Source organism: Apostichopus japonicus, chromosome 13, assembly GCF_037975245.1.
Source record: "Apostichopus japonicus isolate 1M-3 chromosome 13, ASM3797524v1, whole genome shotgun sequence".
Classification (NCBI taxonomy): domain Eukaryota; kingdom Metazoa; phylum Echinodermata; class Holothuroidea; order Aspidochirotida; family Stichopodidae; genus Apostichopus; species Apostichopus japonicus.
The window spans coordinates 18,498,241-18,518,301 of NC_092573.1; the positions used below are offsets into that span (position 1 = coordinate 18,498,241).

Genomic DNA, 20,061 nt, shown 5'->3' on the forward strand with positions numbered 1-20,061 from the left:
GGTTGAATGCAACAAAACTAAAGGCAAGAAAATAATTATACTGCAAGAGGTGCCTCAGACTGCTGCAAGCTGACATTCCTATGTTTATCCTCTTCTCTTGTTGTCATCGAATATTCTTCATTTTCTCAATTTTTTTTTTTCTTCTATTTTTTGTCATTAAAATTCTTGTCATCAAATTGCTTTATTTGCAACAGTTGGATACAAACATGTGATCGTCCCTAGGATAAGAAAAGTGGAGAAAAACTTTGGACAGTTTTTCGGAGAGTGTTGCAGATGAGTATCTCAAGTTCACTGGTATCATCCCTAAATATGCTAGAAAGTCAGATAATGGTCATCCATGGGGGAGGGGGAGGGGAGGGGGAGGGCAAGTCCCCCCTAAACCACAAAAAGTTTACCCATTTTTTTCAAACTGCTTACATTTCATATAAGCATGTTTAATTAATGAAAGCTTAAATGTACATAGTTAAAATGATGGGAATAATAGCATCATCTCACATGTAATCCCCCTTATCTTCCCTCTCACCTCCCCCCTGAAAACAGAAGATATAAAATGTTTACACAATTGTACATCTATTTATTCATACTGAGAGCAACATAAGAAAACCGCAGTATGCATGTACTGTATTTGTGAATTATTTTTAATGTGAAACGTAAAAGTTGTAAGTGCGATAATAAATGCAGCAAATCACTGTTTTCTGATGCCAAATTTGCTCAAAGCTGGAAAATACTGATTTCACAGCTATGTAATTAGTGACATTAAATCTGAACTTAAAACATTATAACTGAAATGTAGCACGTACCTGTCTTTGGCAATGAGAAAAATAGAGAAAAAGATCCACAAATTGAGTTCAAGAAGAGACTGTGTCTGTATTAAAAGTACTTTAGAGAAGACACAATAAACTCACTTAACTATGCATCCTTCTAGAGATGGACTTTGTGAATTCAATTTTGCAAAACTTCATTGATGGCAATTCATTCATTCCCCCACCCCCTCCCCCACAAAAATTCTTCACCAGTCCCACAGCTCTCTATACAAGCTGGAATTGATGGGATTGATAAAACTGAGCACTAACATAGACCAGTTCCTTTACAACTAAATAACACGGGTTGTCCCACTCCCTTTCCCCCTCTCCAAACTCACACACTCTGAAAAGTTATATGCAAAAGTGCCTCTTGAAAATCTTCGTACAAATTCTACTGCTAGAGAAATTTCTCACCGCCTTTTTTATAAACACCTCTGTGTCAGTATGTGCCTATGTGGAATTGTTAGAGTATACAATAAAAGATGCCAAAACTATACTTTCCTTTAAATCTAAACTGAAATCTCATTTGCTTAATGATTATTGCTTGTAGGTGGATTTTGACTTTGCTTCCTGTCATTATCCAAATTTGATTTTTTGTAAAGGGGACTGCTCGTAAAAACCTCTGCTTCTTCAGTCCTCCCTCCACCACCTTGTAAAAAATGTCGTACTTTGCAACTGTTGTATAATTCTTTTACTGCAGAAATAAACTCCAACTTGAAACAAGGCATCTCTTGGCTTACTCCCTTAAGAGACTTCAAGATTGATTTGACCACTACGGATCTTGTTTTAAATGTTGTATCAAAGCCCAACTCAATACAAGAGACTAAATTGTATTATTATAGTGTACGACTTCATGCATCAATATGTATCTAGTGAAACCTCATGGTTTACAGCATGCATTGCAATGAAAATGAAAATATGTTTGTGACTTTAGCTCGACTTTAAAGCCCTCGAGAACAAAAAGTCCTCATTAGAAGATCCAGGTATGTCTTGATAAGACCTTGATTATGCTACGTCTATAAGAAGGCATCAGATTTTTGTAAGGTTCTTCTGATTAGGAAATTTTTCATAATTGACAAATAAAAATAATTTCGCTTTTCAACCCAGTGGATTATCATGAAAATAGTCCATTATGAATAATAGGTATAATTGGTCTTAAGTTGAGTGCAAATCGACCCCTTAAGAAGACAGTCAAGACACATTCATGGTTAATGCCCTAAGACCTCAGTCGGATTGTTGAAAGGGAGAATTCACAGAGGGAATCAGAATAAATGCAAAACCTAGGGGTATAATTTGTTAAAATCTGTTAGGAAAACTTCAGTTTCAATTATAGAGAAAATTAAACTGGTCATCAAATATGAAAGAAACAATATTAAGATTATACGATAAATGTACATGTGCAAACTATTATGATGGAATTTTCTCACTATAAATTGCTTACGATGCAATTATCGTGATTTACAGATCATTTTGGGAGTATTAGCCCCAAAACTTTTGCCAGGTACAAAATTGCCAAAATGTTTCTTGATGAAAGTTTCTCATTCGTCAAAATTATTCCCAGGCGTATAGATGAGTGTCAGATTGTAGGCAATTAAATTAAAGTCTCAAGAAATCACAGATTGAAAACTTGTGTAAAATTTGGCGTATATTTATTAATAAGCTTGACGTTCGGTCGAGCACATATAAAAAGGGTCACCGCAGCTCAGATGGGAGGTAATTGCCGAAGCAGATCACCCACTTAGGCCGTCATGGAGATACCAGCCTGGCAATTAAGACAAAAGTTTTTACTCCAATATTCCAAGACTAATAAACGTAATCTGATGTATAACAAAACTACTTTGAAGAAATTGGTTTACGAGCAAATTTTGGATGAGCTAGCTTCATCGTAATTGCATAATTAAGCCACCCCAAAAAAATATATCAATGAACACAAACAAAAATATAAAAAAAAATTGAAAGAAAAAAATAAAAATGGTACAAAAATTAACTGTATATTGCCGTGCCCAATTTGGACCACAATAACAATAAAAAAAACATCAAAATCTTCTATTTTTCACTATAAACACTGGAGACAAAAAATGATAAATGTGCATCTCTAAAAGGATTCCCACAACAACAGAACCCAAAATTATCAAAGCAGACTCTGCAATTGCTACAACTTTCTGGGTAAACTAAACATCAACAATCCCTTTAAAGTTTAGAGTGCCAGTCTATATCCCATGGGATTATTCCACTGCCAAGGCACAATCCATCAGATGTTAATATAAGATGTATCTTTATTTATCTGTATTCAATTAAACTTACTCGGCCTTGAGAAGGATGCCCGTGGAGAGGCGGCTAATGTCGCATCTTAACATGTATTGTTAATTGCCAAGGAAATTTAGAAGTACTTAGCAGTTGGGCTTCGATGAGATGTCAACAGATTTGACCTACTTTTTGTGTGGAGAGTTGGGAGCAAACAGTTATGACTTGAAAATTCTCTGGTGGTATTAATTAATCCAAAGAACATCATAACTTTTGATGATGGAATAGTAAATTAATTTGAAATTTTTCTTTAAGTTGTATCACCGTTGCAGATGACTTCCTTTCAATCAATATCTTTTACCGAGGACCATCCCTAATTGTTAGGCCCACTAACCTAAAAGATATGCAACACTAGAAGGAAGATTTTCTCAGAATGCTTTATAAAAGCATGGCTCCCTTGAAGGCAGGCCTAAAAGCTAATGGTAATCCATTTGTTTCATAGTCTCTAATAACTCCCCCACAACACGTTCTATATTAAGTACAAAATAAACCTTTGAATGACATTCAGCACGCACTTGTCCTTCACAAATTTATATTTTGCGTCATAAAATGGCCAGATATAGTCTCTTTGTTTCCTTATATCGAATTGTGTGTTCAAAGTGCATATGATGATTGAGCTGAACTAATGGTCTGTGTGTTAGACTCAGTAGTCCAGCCACTTTAATGGATGATCCTAAAGATCATTGAATCCTAAACATCATGTCTCCCAAAATGCAATCTAAAATAATACCGCAACAGTCTACAAATGTTTGTGTCAAATTAATTTTGCTCTACAGTCATCCCTTTTGAGTTTGGTTAATACCGATATGTGGTACAGTACCAAACCTAAGAAGATACCACAAAAAAAATAAATACGATTGCAATTGATTAAACTAACACAAACTATGCACTAGAAATTTCTGCAAATAAAACTTTCTTTAGCAAAAATTTAGTTGTAAATAGGTTTCAGTGTCTAGCAGGTGGAAAGTAAACAAGGTTGAATTTCATTAGAATGATCGACCCTATTAGCGGTAAATAGAGAGCTACGTCATTAGTGGAACTGATGCAACGAGGTCCTTGAAAGGTGACTGAACCTTGTTACCTCTAACATATAATGAATAATTTATGTAATCAGGTTCGTTAATATATTCCTATTACCCTGATGAGTGACTTCGTCTAAGTGCTGTCACTGCAGCTATAGATATTTACATCCCATGGCCCTCGTTGACAGTAAATACTTCGGATTTCCGTAATTGCCTTAACTAACTACTTTATAAAAGTAGCTCCATGTTGTATACGTGCGGCCATGGCATATACTGATGGCAGCATTCACTATATACTGATTCCTGGAGATGTATTTCCTACTTTTGGACTGCATCCTCACTACACAGTGATATTAAGTGCAGCCCATGTACAGCCTCTATACCTATACAGTATAAACAGCTTACAATCCATTGAAGTTAATGCAGTGGTATCATTCCTGTTGCAATTTTGGTGGATAAAATGAGCAGATTTTGCATAAAAAGACGCTTACTTGATCTAAATCCCATTAAATGGTTGATCAGAATGTGACATCTAATATGCAACTTGATTACTCATCAGGTCCTACAGAAACATTAGCGGAACGATTTTAGTTTCAGTATTTCAGCATGCAATCCTATTACTATCATATTTCATCTGGTAATCATAGTCCACAGATTTGAGCAAACTGGTAGAATAGGCTGCCTCAGTGCCCCTCACACATGGTCCTTCTAAGTCATGGTATCCAAAGATCCTCAATGCCCACACATGGTCCTTCTAAGTCATGGTATCCAAAGATCCTCAATGCCCACACATGGTCCTTCTAAGTCATGGTATCCAAAGATCCTCAATGCCCACACATGGTCCTTCTGTAAGGCATGGTACCCAAAGATCCTCAATGCCCACACATGGTCCTTCTAAGTCATGGTATCCAAAGATCCTCAATGCCCACACATGGTCCTTCTAAGTCATGGTATCCAAAGATCCTCAATGCCCACACATGGTCCTTCTAAGTCATGGTACACAGAGATCCTCAATGCCCACACATGGTCCTTTCTGTAAGGCATAGTATCCAATGATTTATCACTAAGTCACACAATGTTACTTTAAGCTTACTATGACCTAGCTTGATCCTATCGTGTCACTGGCTGTTATCAATGGAAGATTAATACCTGTGTCACAATAAAGCTCCATTTTATAATTGAAGATCCGCACCAAAATCCACCCGGCTAAAATGAGGGATAACATTCCTGACTGGTTTTAAATAATGGTCGTTCACGCTACATTTAGGATAATGATCAGATTATTGTTTTAAAAAATGACGTCTAATTGTCTATTGTAAAGGCCTGCTATAACACAATAATGATTTACTTAATATACACTGACACACTATGTTATCTGACAACTAAGTTACACAGGCTACCAGGATACATTTAATTCTTAGCCCAGCAATCAGACTGCAGTTTGATTTGCAGCTCTTTGTTCAAGCCTGCATGGCTCATGTCTAGCTCACAATTATGTTTTCAATAGAGCTTTGAATAGGAGTCTCGAAAAAGCCAGATCCAGAACACATTCCCTGAATCTTAAAGTCAACTTCCAGGTTAATTATTGAATGATAATATTAAATAATATTAAAACAATGTGATCATGACAAAAAATAACTTGTCAAAGTCAGCAATATGCCATGAATATGTCACCCTCTTTGATCATATGAACTAGCCTACAAGGTCACCTCCATTACAAAGTGGGCTAAAAATGAACAATTTTGGGGTCCTTTCTAGTCTGCTTGTATCGTGGGCATATTAGTGATGCGTGAAGGACATTGAGAAAGTCATTCATGAAAACTGCTGAACATTACGTTATATAGCAGTCATTTTATTAACTAATGTTATTTAATGTAGCCAACATTACAGGATACAGGATCATTATTTACTGCAGGCTGTAGAATAAAACCGCAAAGTGAGACAAAAGCATGGTGGAATTAAATCAGATCGTAAGAAACCGCAGTAAAATACTGGCATGCATGATATAGTATGTACCATGAGAGTACTTATACCCAACAACATTGACAAAGAAATCAAACTGAGGGTAAAGGTTTTGACCAGATAGTTTGCGATATTGAAGAGATCTATAAACTTGACGAGTTAACTTGATCATTATTAAGTCATGTATGCAAACCACCGCATAATTGTGTACCTATGACAGGCAAAATGGAACAATCTCTACTAGAAGGCAACAACAATTTTGTGACATGGAAAGCATTTTATGAGCACTTTTAGTGTTCTCAATCATTAATTATTTAATGTGTCAAAGTTTTTGCTCAGTTTTAATCCTTAATTAATATTAGTGCTAGGGCATGGAATAAACCACAACATTTTTAAAGTTCTTGTATGCAGGTATCACCAAATATTATTCGAGTGGTAGATTTTTGTATGTCCCAAAACTATGTTACTTTTCAAACTTTTCAAGTGCAAATATTCTAAAATGACATTTTAATTCTACTGGGTTAACTCCACCATCCCTCTCCCCCCCCCCCTCATTTCCCACATACCTTTCCCTTCAGTGTATCTGCTATTTCTAAATAAATCATACCAATATGTTCCATCGATGACAAGTAAACATTTTTGCAATTTCTGGCATATTGCATGAAACCTTCAATGACTGAAAGGTTTCGTCATTCTGGTCGGCCATCCATCATTGTGTCAATTTGTTACGGATCGTTAGTAGGAACACACTTATCTCTTTACGTTCCTTTCAATTACGGACGTTAAAAACAACTTTGGCAACAATTCGTTCAAGGGATGCACTTTTCCCAGCTTTATTAATGGCTATTTCGGCAACCATTTATTTGTTCCTTGACATTACAGGTTTTATGTTTGTCTGTACAATACAAAACCTCTTATTAAGAGGAACATTAATAACCCGATCTCTAAATGCATTTTCGTTTTGCAAGTGCCTTATTTTTAGAAATGCTCCCAAGTCATGATGTGTTTAAACGTGTGTAGCAACAAACAATTAAAGTTGTACGTTTGACACTTAAATCAAAAGTCCTGTTTCTGAAAGCTATTAAGAACATAAATTCCGGCAGTTAATAACAGTTTCTAATGAATACGTTTAAGTGAGACAAAACTATTTACCATTACTCCATACAGCACGTACATCACAAACAATGTCTTCGGGGATAATTCACAATTTAGTTGATGGGACGACGGGAAGCTTATGAGACGCTCATACGGTGTTGTAGCGTCAAATGAAAGATACATTCCACACAAAAATAAACAACAAAAAAGCAAACCAAAATAATACACCAGTCCAGCTTTGAAATAAAGTATAGTCCAGAGGTAGGTTTCATACAGTGATGGATTATAATGTGAACATTCCTGTTAAAAATTGAAATCTGCATTCATTTCCAACTTTGTCATTTTCAAGCAATTGAATGTAATTTGACGTTGCCCAATTCTTCTACCAAAAAGTGAAATACAGTTACTCTGTGTGATGTCAAATTTAGGGGGGAGAAAAACTCTTCTTTCATTTTAATACTCTGATTGGGTAGGACTACTCTGCCTTTACCAAAAGAGGATTGGACTGTGGGGAAGGGGGTTTAAGTGGAAGGGAGATGGGAGGGGAAGTGGAAGGGGAGGTTGCTGGGAAGATTTAAGTCAATTTTACAAAATATTGTTCAGTATGCATGTATTCATATCATAAAGCATCCCATTCAGACATAGACAATTGGCTGCAAACTTTAAAGCGAGACAAACCATTACTGGTAACCGAACAAGATAAAAAAAAAAAAAAAAAGTATTAAAAGGGTCACTAAGCCCCAGTTTAAAATCAAATATATCAAATGGGCACTAAAAATTCATTGCCTTCATTTTGTTGTTGTAATCTGTTTAAATGAAGCAACCGTGTGTGTGCAAACAGACAATGATGGACAAGTTTCTTTGCAGTTAATATCTTCTTTCAATGGGATCTAATGTACATGTATATACATAAAATATCCTTTTCCCCAACATCACAATACTGACAAGTCTCTGGAATGTATTTATATATTAAACCCTTCTGGACGTTTATCAGAAATGAAAATAAACATTTCATTATGTCGAGCAAAAGATAGTCTGTAATTAATACCATGGGAACCGCCTCATATCACTTTACAAAGCCCTGGATGACTTAAGGAGAGATAGAGAGAGAGAGAGAAGATTAAATCTCTCCTCCTTAAAACTTGCATAAACAACAAAAATGGAGACCTGATTTCCAGCAGGAATAGAAATACATCAACACCCTCCCTCCTCTTTCACATCTAGTCCAATGTTATGCTTACAGTCATAATACCTTTAAAGTACACTATGATTGGAGGTGGAGCACACGATCAAGAATTACCAGTTTCAGGGTTTCCTCCAAATATTTCTAAACTGCCCTAAATACCAATAGCGGCAGAGCGCTTTCCATTCCCTGGCACAAATATTATGATAAGTTGCTCTCCAGGGACAACTAGAGCACCAAATTATTGAAATTAAGAAAAATAACTCAAGCTAAATTTGCCCGTCGGTGGTCGCATGCAATTACTCTCGCCAAGAATAAGGACAAATTAGAGATATGGTCCATCTATCGACTATTCTGCAAAGGTAAGATTTTTTTTTATTAACAGACAGAAGTAATGATGACGCCAAGGTCAAAACAAGATATTTTAAGATACAGAAGGGATGGTCGACGACGTTTATAACATCAGCAAAGAAAGATTTGGATTGTAAATAATTTGAAGTTTTTAGACTGTACCATTGGGCTGAGACAGGTCTTGATAGTGAAACATATGTTTACTAAAGATCTGGGTTTCACAGCCTCGCTTGGATGAAAGGCTTATTTATATGCGGCTTGAAACATTTCTACACAGTTAGGAAACTGACACATGTTAGTAACGGAATAAACTGTTTGAAACAAGAAAAATAGAATAGTACTTGAAGACATGAACTGGCAGTGCATGAGCAGACCTTACCTTTAATGTGTCGACAATGTTCTGAAAAGTGTTGATTTCGATGACAAAACAAATTGTTTTTGTCTTTACATGAATGATTCGTAATTTTGATCAAGTGTCACGATAGTGTAAATGGAAAAAAAAACATGATATTAAGCAAATGATGCATTCATAATTTTGATTAAAAAATGATTACCAGTTCCAGGCATGAAAGAATTATTAAACTGAATAACTGACAGTCACCTCTCCCTGTCTACAGGCTTGATGTAAAAGGGAAGAGGGTCATGGAGGGGGGGGGGGTAACAGCCCAAGGGACTAGGGTCAATTTGGGGGACCTGGAAACATATGGGACATGGAATTATGATGATGAATTTCATAATATACCTGAGGAAAATCAAAACTGCAGAGAGAGCATCCTAGTGATATAATTGGGCTCTACTTGGCACTGGCCCTGCCTGTTGTTTATAAAAACTGAGTTAGTTAAAACGCTGTAGATTATACAGGGTCATACACAGGTAACATGCCAGCCATCCTCCAAACCTACTGTGCAGTTTACCATCAGGGATGGCCAGGATATTACTACTGTCTGTGAGTACTTCCATGATTGGTTCGCAATATATGTCGTCGAGGTTTCTGAAAAGCTTCTTGAAAGGATGCCCCTCGACCGAAAGCAAAACTACTAACTAGAAATATCATATTGTGGTGGGATGTGAGTCACGTCAGTAAACTACAAGATTTACGACAATGTACATGAGGTGCTTGCCGAGCCTGGTTCACTCGTTGAGACGAGCGACGGTAGACAACGCTTTGATTGTGAAAAAAAGGAAGAATCCGATGATGTTTCCCAAATTTACGATTATGAGTTGGAAGGTCTGGAAAAATGAAGAAACTCCCAGCCGATGATAGGATTAATATCCGGGCCGCAAGTGTTCATAACGAACATTGAAAGGAGTTGGAATGATACATAAATACTATGAAAATCGTGTCATGAGTAGTTACATATATTCTGATAATTTCTGTGGAGGTGGTTGCACACTTGGGTATTGTGATATGTTTAGGACAATAGTTTGAACCATGAAAACACACAGACTAACAGCTATATCTACAACATGTCCACTTTTAAACAAATTGAAGAAACCAGTCTAGTGCTGCCTTTTACATTGGCAACTTTATTCTCTGCTTATGAGTATAAACCCAGTTCTCTGGGTCTTTACAGAATACTGCATCCAGTTATTACTAACTGCAAGCAAAAGATTCAGTTATTTAAATATTTCAATGGTTTAAAAACAAGTCTTTCTACAGGAAAGACTGGCAAAAGAAACAGAAACGTATGTCAGAACAGCTGTTTGCCCGCATGAATGGGCTGGCTGCCACCCTGGAAGCATATGCGGCCTTCCCCATTTCACCTTATAGTTCATCTTTTATCCCCAACCTTTATGTATAACCTAACAAACTAGTGTAGATAACACCTCTTCCAAACGAAATGGGACGCACTCAGACACATGTCTAAAACCAGTAGGGGCTGATAGCACAAAAAATCTGTCGGTTTTAATCTTTAGATGAATCCCTGTCGTGTTTTTAACATTACGCGTATTCTCGCACGCTACATTAACTCTGTCACGAGGCTCAGTAGCCCTTCAGTCTCCCCAACAGTTTGCATCAAATACGACAAGTTACATTTGCTAGTAAAAAAAAAAAAAAAAAAAAAAAAAGTGAAAAAATGAAAATGAAAATGAAAAAAAGAGAAGAAAGAAATGAAGATGCTGAAAAAGGAAGAGAGAGAGAGAAAAAGAAAGCCTTGAAGGAAAGGGCTTCATTCTTACCTGCTCCAGGAAGTAACTACATTACCGCGGTCGTCTAAGCAAAGATTATCCGCGGAAATCTGAGAGCACTCATCAGGAGGCAGTGATGACAAGTTTGTCGTCTCATCCTCTATTTGTAATTCCTCTTCCTCTTCCGACGACGTTGAGGGAGGTGGTTCGCAACGACCTGCATTATCTATCCTTGTTCCTTCGGGTGCATCTGGTTTCATGCCCTCGGGCAACAGGTGCTGCCTTTCTTCTCCCTCTGTGGGGGGGGATCGGCTTAAAATCTTAGACGACGAGTCAAATTTGGCAGAATTCATATTAATGTTTCTCGTCCTTTCCTTACTGCTGTTTGAATGATTTGAAAAAATTGTCTCTTCTCGTCTCGGAGCAGATCGTTCGGATGATGTCTGAAGTGGAGCGGTTCCATCTCTTTCATTCTCGTTGAGGTCGTTTCTCCGGTTTCTCGTCTCTTCATTAAAACGGTCATCCCGTACGCTGAGTTCACTAGAATGTTGTTCTTGAAGAGGATAGGTTTCGGTTGCATTGGGTGAGGGTATTCTCTCCCTGGGATGGAGTACTGTCCTGTCAGACTCACTGTCGGAGCTCTTAGGTAACCTTGGCGAGCACGTTAATGTCTTATCCTCCTCGTCTTCACTTGCTTGCGGCAGACATTGTCCATCGCTGCCGTCTCTTGACGCTTTCAAGTGCCCGTATTCGCTGTCCTGTGAATTTTCGTTGCTTCCTCCCCCAAAACTCTCCGAACTTCCGTTAGATAACGGGTTAATAACGTCGTCGCTCAGATCCCCCGTTTTGGATTGTTTATCCTCTTGGCCACTCCCTATCGGTGAACTCAAATCGTCACCGTGGTGGTCACCTTCCAGCCTCGCCCGAGGGGAACCAGGACAAGACTGACTATTTAACAATTTCCTAGCATCTCGTCGTTGACCTTTCGGAGATGGTTCTCCTTCGTCCATACTTTCTCCAGATCCCAGATGGTCTGAAGTAACCTCCTGATCTTCTGTATCCCCCTCCCCATCTCCCTCCGCCTCTTCGTCCAACTCTGTTTCCACTTCTGTCTCTAGCTCCGTCTCGACCTCTATGTCTTCATCCTCGGTCGCAGCAGCGTTCTCGTTGAGATAGTCCGCCAAGTTATCGCACATCTGAGAGAGGTGTGTCACGGCTGTGCTGCTGACTGCCGCCTCCTTCTTCCCTTCCCCGGGACTTTCCTCCGCATCCGACTCCCTGCCCTTGGGAGACGCGGTCGCCCGTCTACGAAAGTTGATGCGTGGTTTGGCATATGGGTCAACGTCCTCAACTTCGGTAACCAGCCTCTGAGGGGAAAAAAAAGAGGCAAAGTTGAGGTTGAAAACATGATATTGGTTGACGAATCACAATAAAACAACATGACCCAGGACAGGATCTTTTACAGTTTTTAAAAGAAAGGAAACATTCCCTGCAAGACATATCACATTAATTATGCAAATGACAATCATGAAAGTATACATATATTGTTCTACCTTCTATAAAACCAGACATGAAAAATAATTATATACAATTATCGATCTTGAATTTCTTGTCAGAAACAGTGATAGCACTTAAGTCAGGATCCCACCCAGGCTGCATAATATTTTGTTTTAGAAAGAATAATAAGTTCAAATGTAATGCCCACTGCTCATCTGTGCCAAATATGCTCTCCACACACATTCCCATTGTGTGGTAACAGTGTAATCATGTGATTTCTTGCTTATTATGAAGATACGTAAGTATAGTGTTCACACACATTCCAATTGTGTGAGTTAACAGGGTTATTGTGTGACTTCTTTACTAAGAGGATGAGTAACAAATATTCTCTTCACACAAATTCCCGCTGTGTGTGGTTTCATTGTGTTGTGAGATTACTTTTTGTACTACCAGGATGTGTAACTAATATGCTCTTCACACAGATTCCCATTGTATGTGGTTTTACTGTGTTATTCGGGGATTTCTTTTCGTTAAGTACTACGAGGATGTACTACAAATATGCTCTTCACAGAAATTCCCACTGTGTGTGGTTACACTGTGTTGTGAGATTACTTTTTGTACTACCAGGATGTGTAACTAATATGCTCTTCACACAGATTCCCACTGTGTGTGGTAACACTGTGTTCTTCCTTTCTGTCACTGTTATGCTGGGATATTGTTTGATCAATATGAAGGAAGTTAAACGAACATGCCTTCCTGACATTCATACTTTTGGTAACACCTTGTAATTATAAGATATTACTCTTTTGTCTCAGATTAACTATCTTATGCAAATTAAGTCTGATAATCTCAAGTATGCATGTTAATATTCAATAGTAAACTCATGTTAAGAGCATTTAACTGCAAACCCAAAGCACTTGTTCTTCTCTCAGATATTTAATTCTCTAAGTGAAGATTTTTTAGGCACCCATGTGTATAACAGTGTATAAAACACTACAGGGCTGCAGCCTCCTACAGCCAGACTGCCAATACGGCATACAGATCTGCTCTGCAGTTTCACACAGTACTACTGTATACTGCATAGGCACTGCCGAACTGCAGAGAGTTGTTGATATTGTTTCAGCCTCGCTGCAGGGGATCTTGCAGCTGCTGCAGCTAATCTTTATGATACAGTGACTCGGATACTTTTGAAAACTCTTAGCATGCAAATTTAGGGGGACAATAATGTCTACCCCATCTCACAGTGACTTTCTATCTAAAGGATACAGGGTTTACCTTAATACCCTGGGTGGTGTCTAAATCGGAAACCAACCAATGAGTTATATCTATTAATGAACAGCTAGAAGCAATTAATCTCAGCTAATCTGATAACTAGTCTACCATGAAGGGCATGTTTTACAATTTAACATAAATGTTTGTTCCCATGGCAACATTCACTAACTGCTTCACAATATTACATGTATGAGAATATGGATACAACTAAATTACAGGATTTTCATGTTCAAAACCATGAGCATAACATCCATAACATGAGATTAGCCCTTATTGTATGTAGCTGAAAATTTTTCATTAATAAAAGTTTTTATTTTTTATTTTTGTAATTTACTCCCAAGTTTGAAACCAGTTAGCCATGAGTAATATCCTGGAAAGGACCCAACCTTTCACTCATTCTTCCAGCTCTTATAAATTATCCAACCACATGACATTTTAAAATCTACCTGGTTGCCCTAAACCTTTGCTATAATAATGACCAGCCAGAGGGAAAAGGTAAGACTCCTAAATTCACAGCAAACATCTTCGGGGGCTTCGGACATTTCCCATCAAAGGTGATGAAATCGTCACCTCTCTTTCACATCACTTGCATTTCTAATCAATCACTTTGACAGCCCGTGCCTCGGTAAGATCCGTCGCCCACATCTGGCTAACCAATTTCACGGTCTCTACGTCTTCAATTTGTTCTTTTGGTTTTCAAAAAGCTAGGAATATCTGGACTTTGATTAAACCCTTTACAGGTTTGGCAAGTTAATAAATTTCCAGACCCCTCCAGCTACCAATTGTTAGACCGTGAGAGAGAGAGGTGGAGAGAGAGCAAGACAGAGGGGAGCATTCAGTGCCAATATTTATCAAGCAATTAGTGACTATTACATTAGTGTCTCTTAAGGTCCTGAACATAACCACATAGGATGATGAATGATCATGTTTGATTTCTTTTGTTGTTTAACCTTCCATATATCCCATTCACCTAGATGTGAATATGTGCTTGTATGTATGTATGTATGAATGTATTTTAGATCCTCCTGCAAGCAGGAACTTGCGAAGAAGCCTCATTGGCTTATCAAAGCTGCAAGCTGACCAAAGTCAGTCTCTTAGATTCATATTTAATGTCCATGATCATGAATTGTCAATTATCAACAGCTCTGTAACTGGACGACATACATTAATCTTGGTGGGACTTGAACCGGGGACCTTATGATTAGAATATGTAAATGAATATGTAAAAGCCAAAAGTGTCAATTTCAAGGGGGTCATCCAAAACCACTGGAACATATAAATGATAATATTATCCAAAATGATTTGCTGAAATAAAAAAATAAAATTGATATTGACTATACTCTGTATCTTTTAACATAACATCATTTAGGAACCCATTCTAATCTGATTGACGATGCCCCGAATTGTCGTTGCGATCAGTACAACCTTTGAACCCACACAATTCAAATTTATTAAGAGGGGAAAGGATGACATATATGCCAATGACCCTGTTTTAAAGAAAAAAATCACTTGAAAAGTGTGATTTTGCCTCTTATTATGGAATTTTAAATACATGAGAATGTTAGAAAGTGATCACATGGATCTTGAGTACTTCTCACACCGTGGTTAACACCGGTGCCTTTCAATCATAAGGTCCCGAGTTCGAGTCACTCCAAGATTAATGTATGTCCTCCAGTTACAGAATTGTTGACAATTGACAATTCATAATCATGGACGTTAAATATGAATGTAAGAGACTGACTTTGGTCAGCTTGCGGCTTTGATAAGCCAATGAGGCTGCTTTGCGAGTTCCTGCTTGCAGGAGGATCAAAAAAACATACAATACACCACCATGCAAGCACCTCCCAGCCACAGACCATGAACCTGACTCCTTACGAACTAAAGACTGGGATCGTTTCCGATGCTGCTGCGATCAATAGGCATCAATAAACCTGTCTGCAATCATGTATATATACACAGTGGTTAAAAAATATTAACATGTGAAAGAAGGATGTGGGCTACTGTTTACTAAAGTAATCAATGATGCGTGAATTATATTTCTATGAAGATGGTAGGCTCCCGATTGGTTGCTAGGAGACAAGTGATGCACATTTCGTCTTCGTCTCCCCACCTCTGTCTATGACATCTAGGAATAACCGTTTGTGAGAAGGGACAGTTGGAAATAGTTCCGGAGGCCGTGCGACGGGGATGTCAGCCTTCTCGTGCTCGCACCCGCGGGAAACCCCTCGTCAACGTATAAACTAGCCAATGCAACAGATAATTTACAGCCAAAGATTTCAACGAGAAGCAATAAAGATGGATTAAATTTTTATGCCATAAGATGGGAGAGGGGACAGGGGGGATTTTTATGAGGTAAAGATAGTACAGTATATAAGACAAACTTAAAAGCAAAGAAACGAATACTTAACAGTTGGGTCAGTAATATATCATTGTATATTATAATATATTATTAGTAATATATCATTGGGATTATATACAACAATCACAAACTGTTGAGAAGTCAGTGCAGATCTCGTCTTCGGACAAGTCGATGAAAGTTACTGCATGGGTGCTAGAACCTGCATTAAGATCAAGTATCAGACAGAACTCAACTACTTAATATAAATCCCACCACATGCCACCCTGCTGTACACCACATCAAAACCACACCCAACCAAACTGGTGGTATCTACTGTATAAGCACAGCTACAGAATAGCCAGTGTAGAACTCATCTCCTTAATAAAGATATACCCCACCACATAAAACCTGCCTCCTCCTCCCAATCCACCAAAACTGGGGTGAAGACATGCCAACAATAGAATTTTAGCTTTAAGCACAGCTACACATCTACCAGCCCCCTCCCCCCTCCCTACACACCTTGTCCCCCTGCCTGGATTCCCACTCTAAACTCCACCTCATTTGGTACACCAAGCAGAACGAGAAACAAATTCAACGCAGAGAATAATTTAACCATGCAGTATCACATATATGACTAAATGCTATGCAAGCATAATATGGAAACAAAAAATACAAGAAACGGAATGCCTATCACCTTTGGTAGTTTGAAAAAGTATTTCTGAAAATACAACTACAGTATCACTTTTTCAAGACAATTACTGATCATAATTACACCTAATATTGTAATAATTTATCTGTGTATCACACAGCAAATTGCTATGAAACAACATGACCATATTGCTAAAAAACACAATTGCAAACATGATTATCAGTTTTTGTACACAACACTTTAATAAGTATTCATTTGGGAATTTATGGAAAACTACACACAGCTTTAATAATATCTGGAGTATTTTGTATTACAAATTAATATTAAATAAAACACAATCCTGCCCATGACCCTAAAGCCTAGGTTAATATAAAATTATCGCTCACACTGCTGAATAAATTAAATTCAATAAATCTCTAGAAAACTGAGTAGCGACTATACCATAAGAGAGCATACATGCTTCACAATGATTACAGCAGCTTCTCTCACCCATCCCAAGGCGTGCATGATCGAGGCTTTCATTATGATGCATCATGTTGTTTTCAACATTTCACAAAATTTCTTCAGCCAAAAAAACAAATTCCCTCTGCATGCTAAAAGTCAGCAAAAATTACTTCCTTCTGTTGCACTAGAGGAAAACATTTTCCTAGCTTCCATCGGGGAAAAAATTGCCCTCATGTTCTCATCTGGCATCCTCGACCTAGTCTATACAGTCACTTGTGACCTTTTAATAACAAATTGTGTCGAAACGATGGCAACATTTAGAGTAAATTGAATACGTCTATGTTTATCCTGCTAAAGCTGGCGTGAAATTTAACTCTAGCATTGACCTAAATTCAGTTTATTGCCCGGGTATTAAGACCGACTGACAGAGTGAACACCAGGATTGGACACCAGAGAATACCTGCAGCCATAAGAGTCTCTCCCCCCCCCCCCCCCCTACGGCAGAGCGATTTGGATGTTTGACCCACAATGTTTAATTAACCTTGTCATCAATATCATCAATGCCATTTCCAGATTCTGTAGAATGTTATTTCATTCGGGGGGGGGGGGGGGGGAATAGTGATGAATTTGTAACATAACTTAGTTTACGGATGGATGAATAAAATGTAATCAAGTGTACGTGGGGATACATTACAGGGAGGCCTGAGAGAGGAAACCTATTTTGTTTCTAAAACTTTGCCAGCTTCCACGAGTAACCTGATAAAGGGTCGAAAATTTCGAGGTGAAATTAATTCTTTGTCAAATTGCTATTCTATTATTTTTAATGTGTCTCTTCCCCGAGGGGAAAGAAGGAACTTGAAGGATACACGCCACAGGCGGTTTTTCCATTTCGTTCCTTTTAATACATCGATGAATGTCTCTATATAATGGAGTGCTGAAATAGAATAAACTTTCGCTCCTGTGATTTTAGTAATTCCAGGATGGTATATAACATTTCTAAGAGACATATATGTATCTTAATGCACATGTCTGACAGTGTTATATGCTAGTGGAAGAAAACTAACAGTAACCTTCATGAAAGCTCGTTATACTACATTAACCTCGTAAAAATGTTGGAAATAATTATCAAAAGAGATGAGGGGAAGAAACAAACAAAAGCTTGCAACAAGTATTTGCATGACAAACCTTAATTAAGAAAAGAAACTTATAGGGAAAAGAATTTTTGATTGCAGAAGAAATGAAAAGATTCACCAATGCTACAACTAAATTTGGATTGTACAGTGAGAAGGACGGGTATAGCAGAATAAAAATAAGCCCTTTAATACAACGACACCATACTACCTTTACCTTAAAGGCATTGAAGACTCGCTCCAAACCGCGTGCGGCCATCTGAAAAAGTTAACTTTCTGTTGCTTGCAAGTGACGTTTTGTTCGTGTCGCTACAAAATGCAGACAGTAATGAAACGTGATACCTTGTTATCTTTAGCTGGACCTGAGATGTCCAACGCTGTATCGTTTGTATACTGTGCTGTGGGTATTTACCGCAATTGTATGTATTGACTGTACACTAGTGTCTCATTACCGACGGTAGCAAGCTGTGTGTGTATTTTCTGGGATCGATGGTGGTGTCTAACCCTTCTGCTACACCTCATTTGAAACTAGGTCAAATTACCGGCATTAGACGTTTCTTTTTGCGCGAGTCTTCACACCCTTTAAGAGACATGTAGTTTACACCAAACTGTTCACGTTGGAATGATCTTAATAGAAGAATTTAACTCAGACAGAAATTTATCGAATACATGTATATAAATTTATCTATTAGTTTTGGCAAGAAGCGTGCAAAATTTTACACTCTGTTATTAAGAATGTGTCAACAACTAAACACTGCAAAGTGAATCACGTCTACCCTGTTTTCTTTCGTTCCTTTTTGACAAGTACTACATTTTTCTTCCGGATATTAGCCAATTGTTAAATGAAATTTTTAGTTGAGTAGTTCATTTAAGCAAATCCACAACGCTCAATTTTTTTTTTTTCCTTCAAAATTTCTGATTTTCTATTTCTAAAATACATCTGTCTGATTTTCAGGAAGCATCTGGATCACACAGACTCTATTTTACTGACTTGTTAATGTCTTGACGTGACTCTCTTTGGCGCCTGGGAACTTACTATAGTTGCGATATCCCGGGGAGATGACACACATTAAAGCAGGATGCGCCTCAAAGCAGGCAATCCATATCCCATAATTTGGATACAACCTTTGACCTCTGATGCAGCTAATATCATCATCTCAGAACCTATACTTAATAGTCGCATGCCTGGTGCTCTACACCCAGGAATGTTGTAGTACATGCCAAACCATTAGCATTTCACTTTATTCCTTGCATGGGTAAGAAAGGCTCGGCTATTCTGGTATGTAGTTAATAGCTAATAACAACATTGCCTTTTCTTGTATCACCTCTAATCATATTTTGGCATAAATGTCACAGCTCTCTGGAGGCAAAAATCACTACATTACTAGTCACAGCTCATAAGTCATTCCGAGAAACATGTCAAGAAACAGATGTACAGCATACTTGATATCTTCAGTAGATAGCACCAATGCGATGTTCACATTAATTCTTTTCACTAACATATCTCTCTTTAGACAAAATCTCACCTAGGACCTTTAATTGCCCCATTGTTTAAAGGATGCCCGGGCAACTTTAGGGGTCACATAGGTAATCAGTCTTTGTGAGGGCTGTTTTCCTAAAGTGTTGACACTATATTTAACTAAAATCCCAAATTAATGGCTTTATGGTATGTATTAGAAATAATATCAATGTTGCATCTTCCTTTCATCCAGAAAAAAAACAAGAAAATTCACATTTTCTTCAGCATGTTAAAACCATCGCTACTATAATACTACTGATAATTATACATATTTAAAAAGTTGGAAGAAAAATGTTTGTTCAACAAATGTTCAGTTATATTTCCTTGGTGTTTCCACTATGGTACACTCTATTTTAAGTTGT

The 20,061-nt window shown here is 37.8% G+C and overlaps 1 protein-coding gene across 1 annotated transcript in view; it reads right to left on the reverse strand.

The window, feature by feature from the left end:
* The window catches only part of LOC139978464 (uncharacterized), a 179,363-nt gene that overhangs the window by 37,555 nt on the left and 121,747 nt on the right, over positions 1-20,061 (reverse strand). The window contains exon 22 of the mRNA XM_071988719.1: positions 10,902-12,217. Within this exon, the coding sequence (XP_071844820.1) occupies positions 10,902-12,217 (1,316 nt within the window). The remainder of the gene's footprint in view (positions 1-10,901; positions 12,218-20,061) is intronic.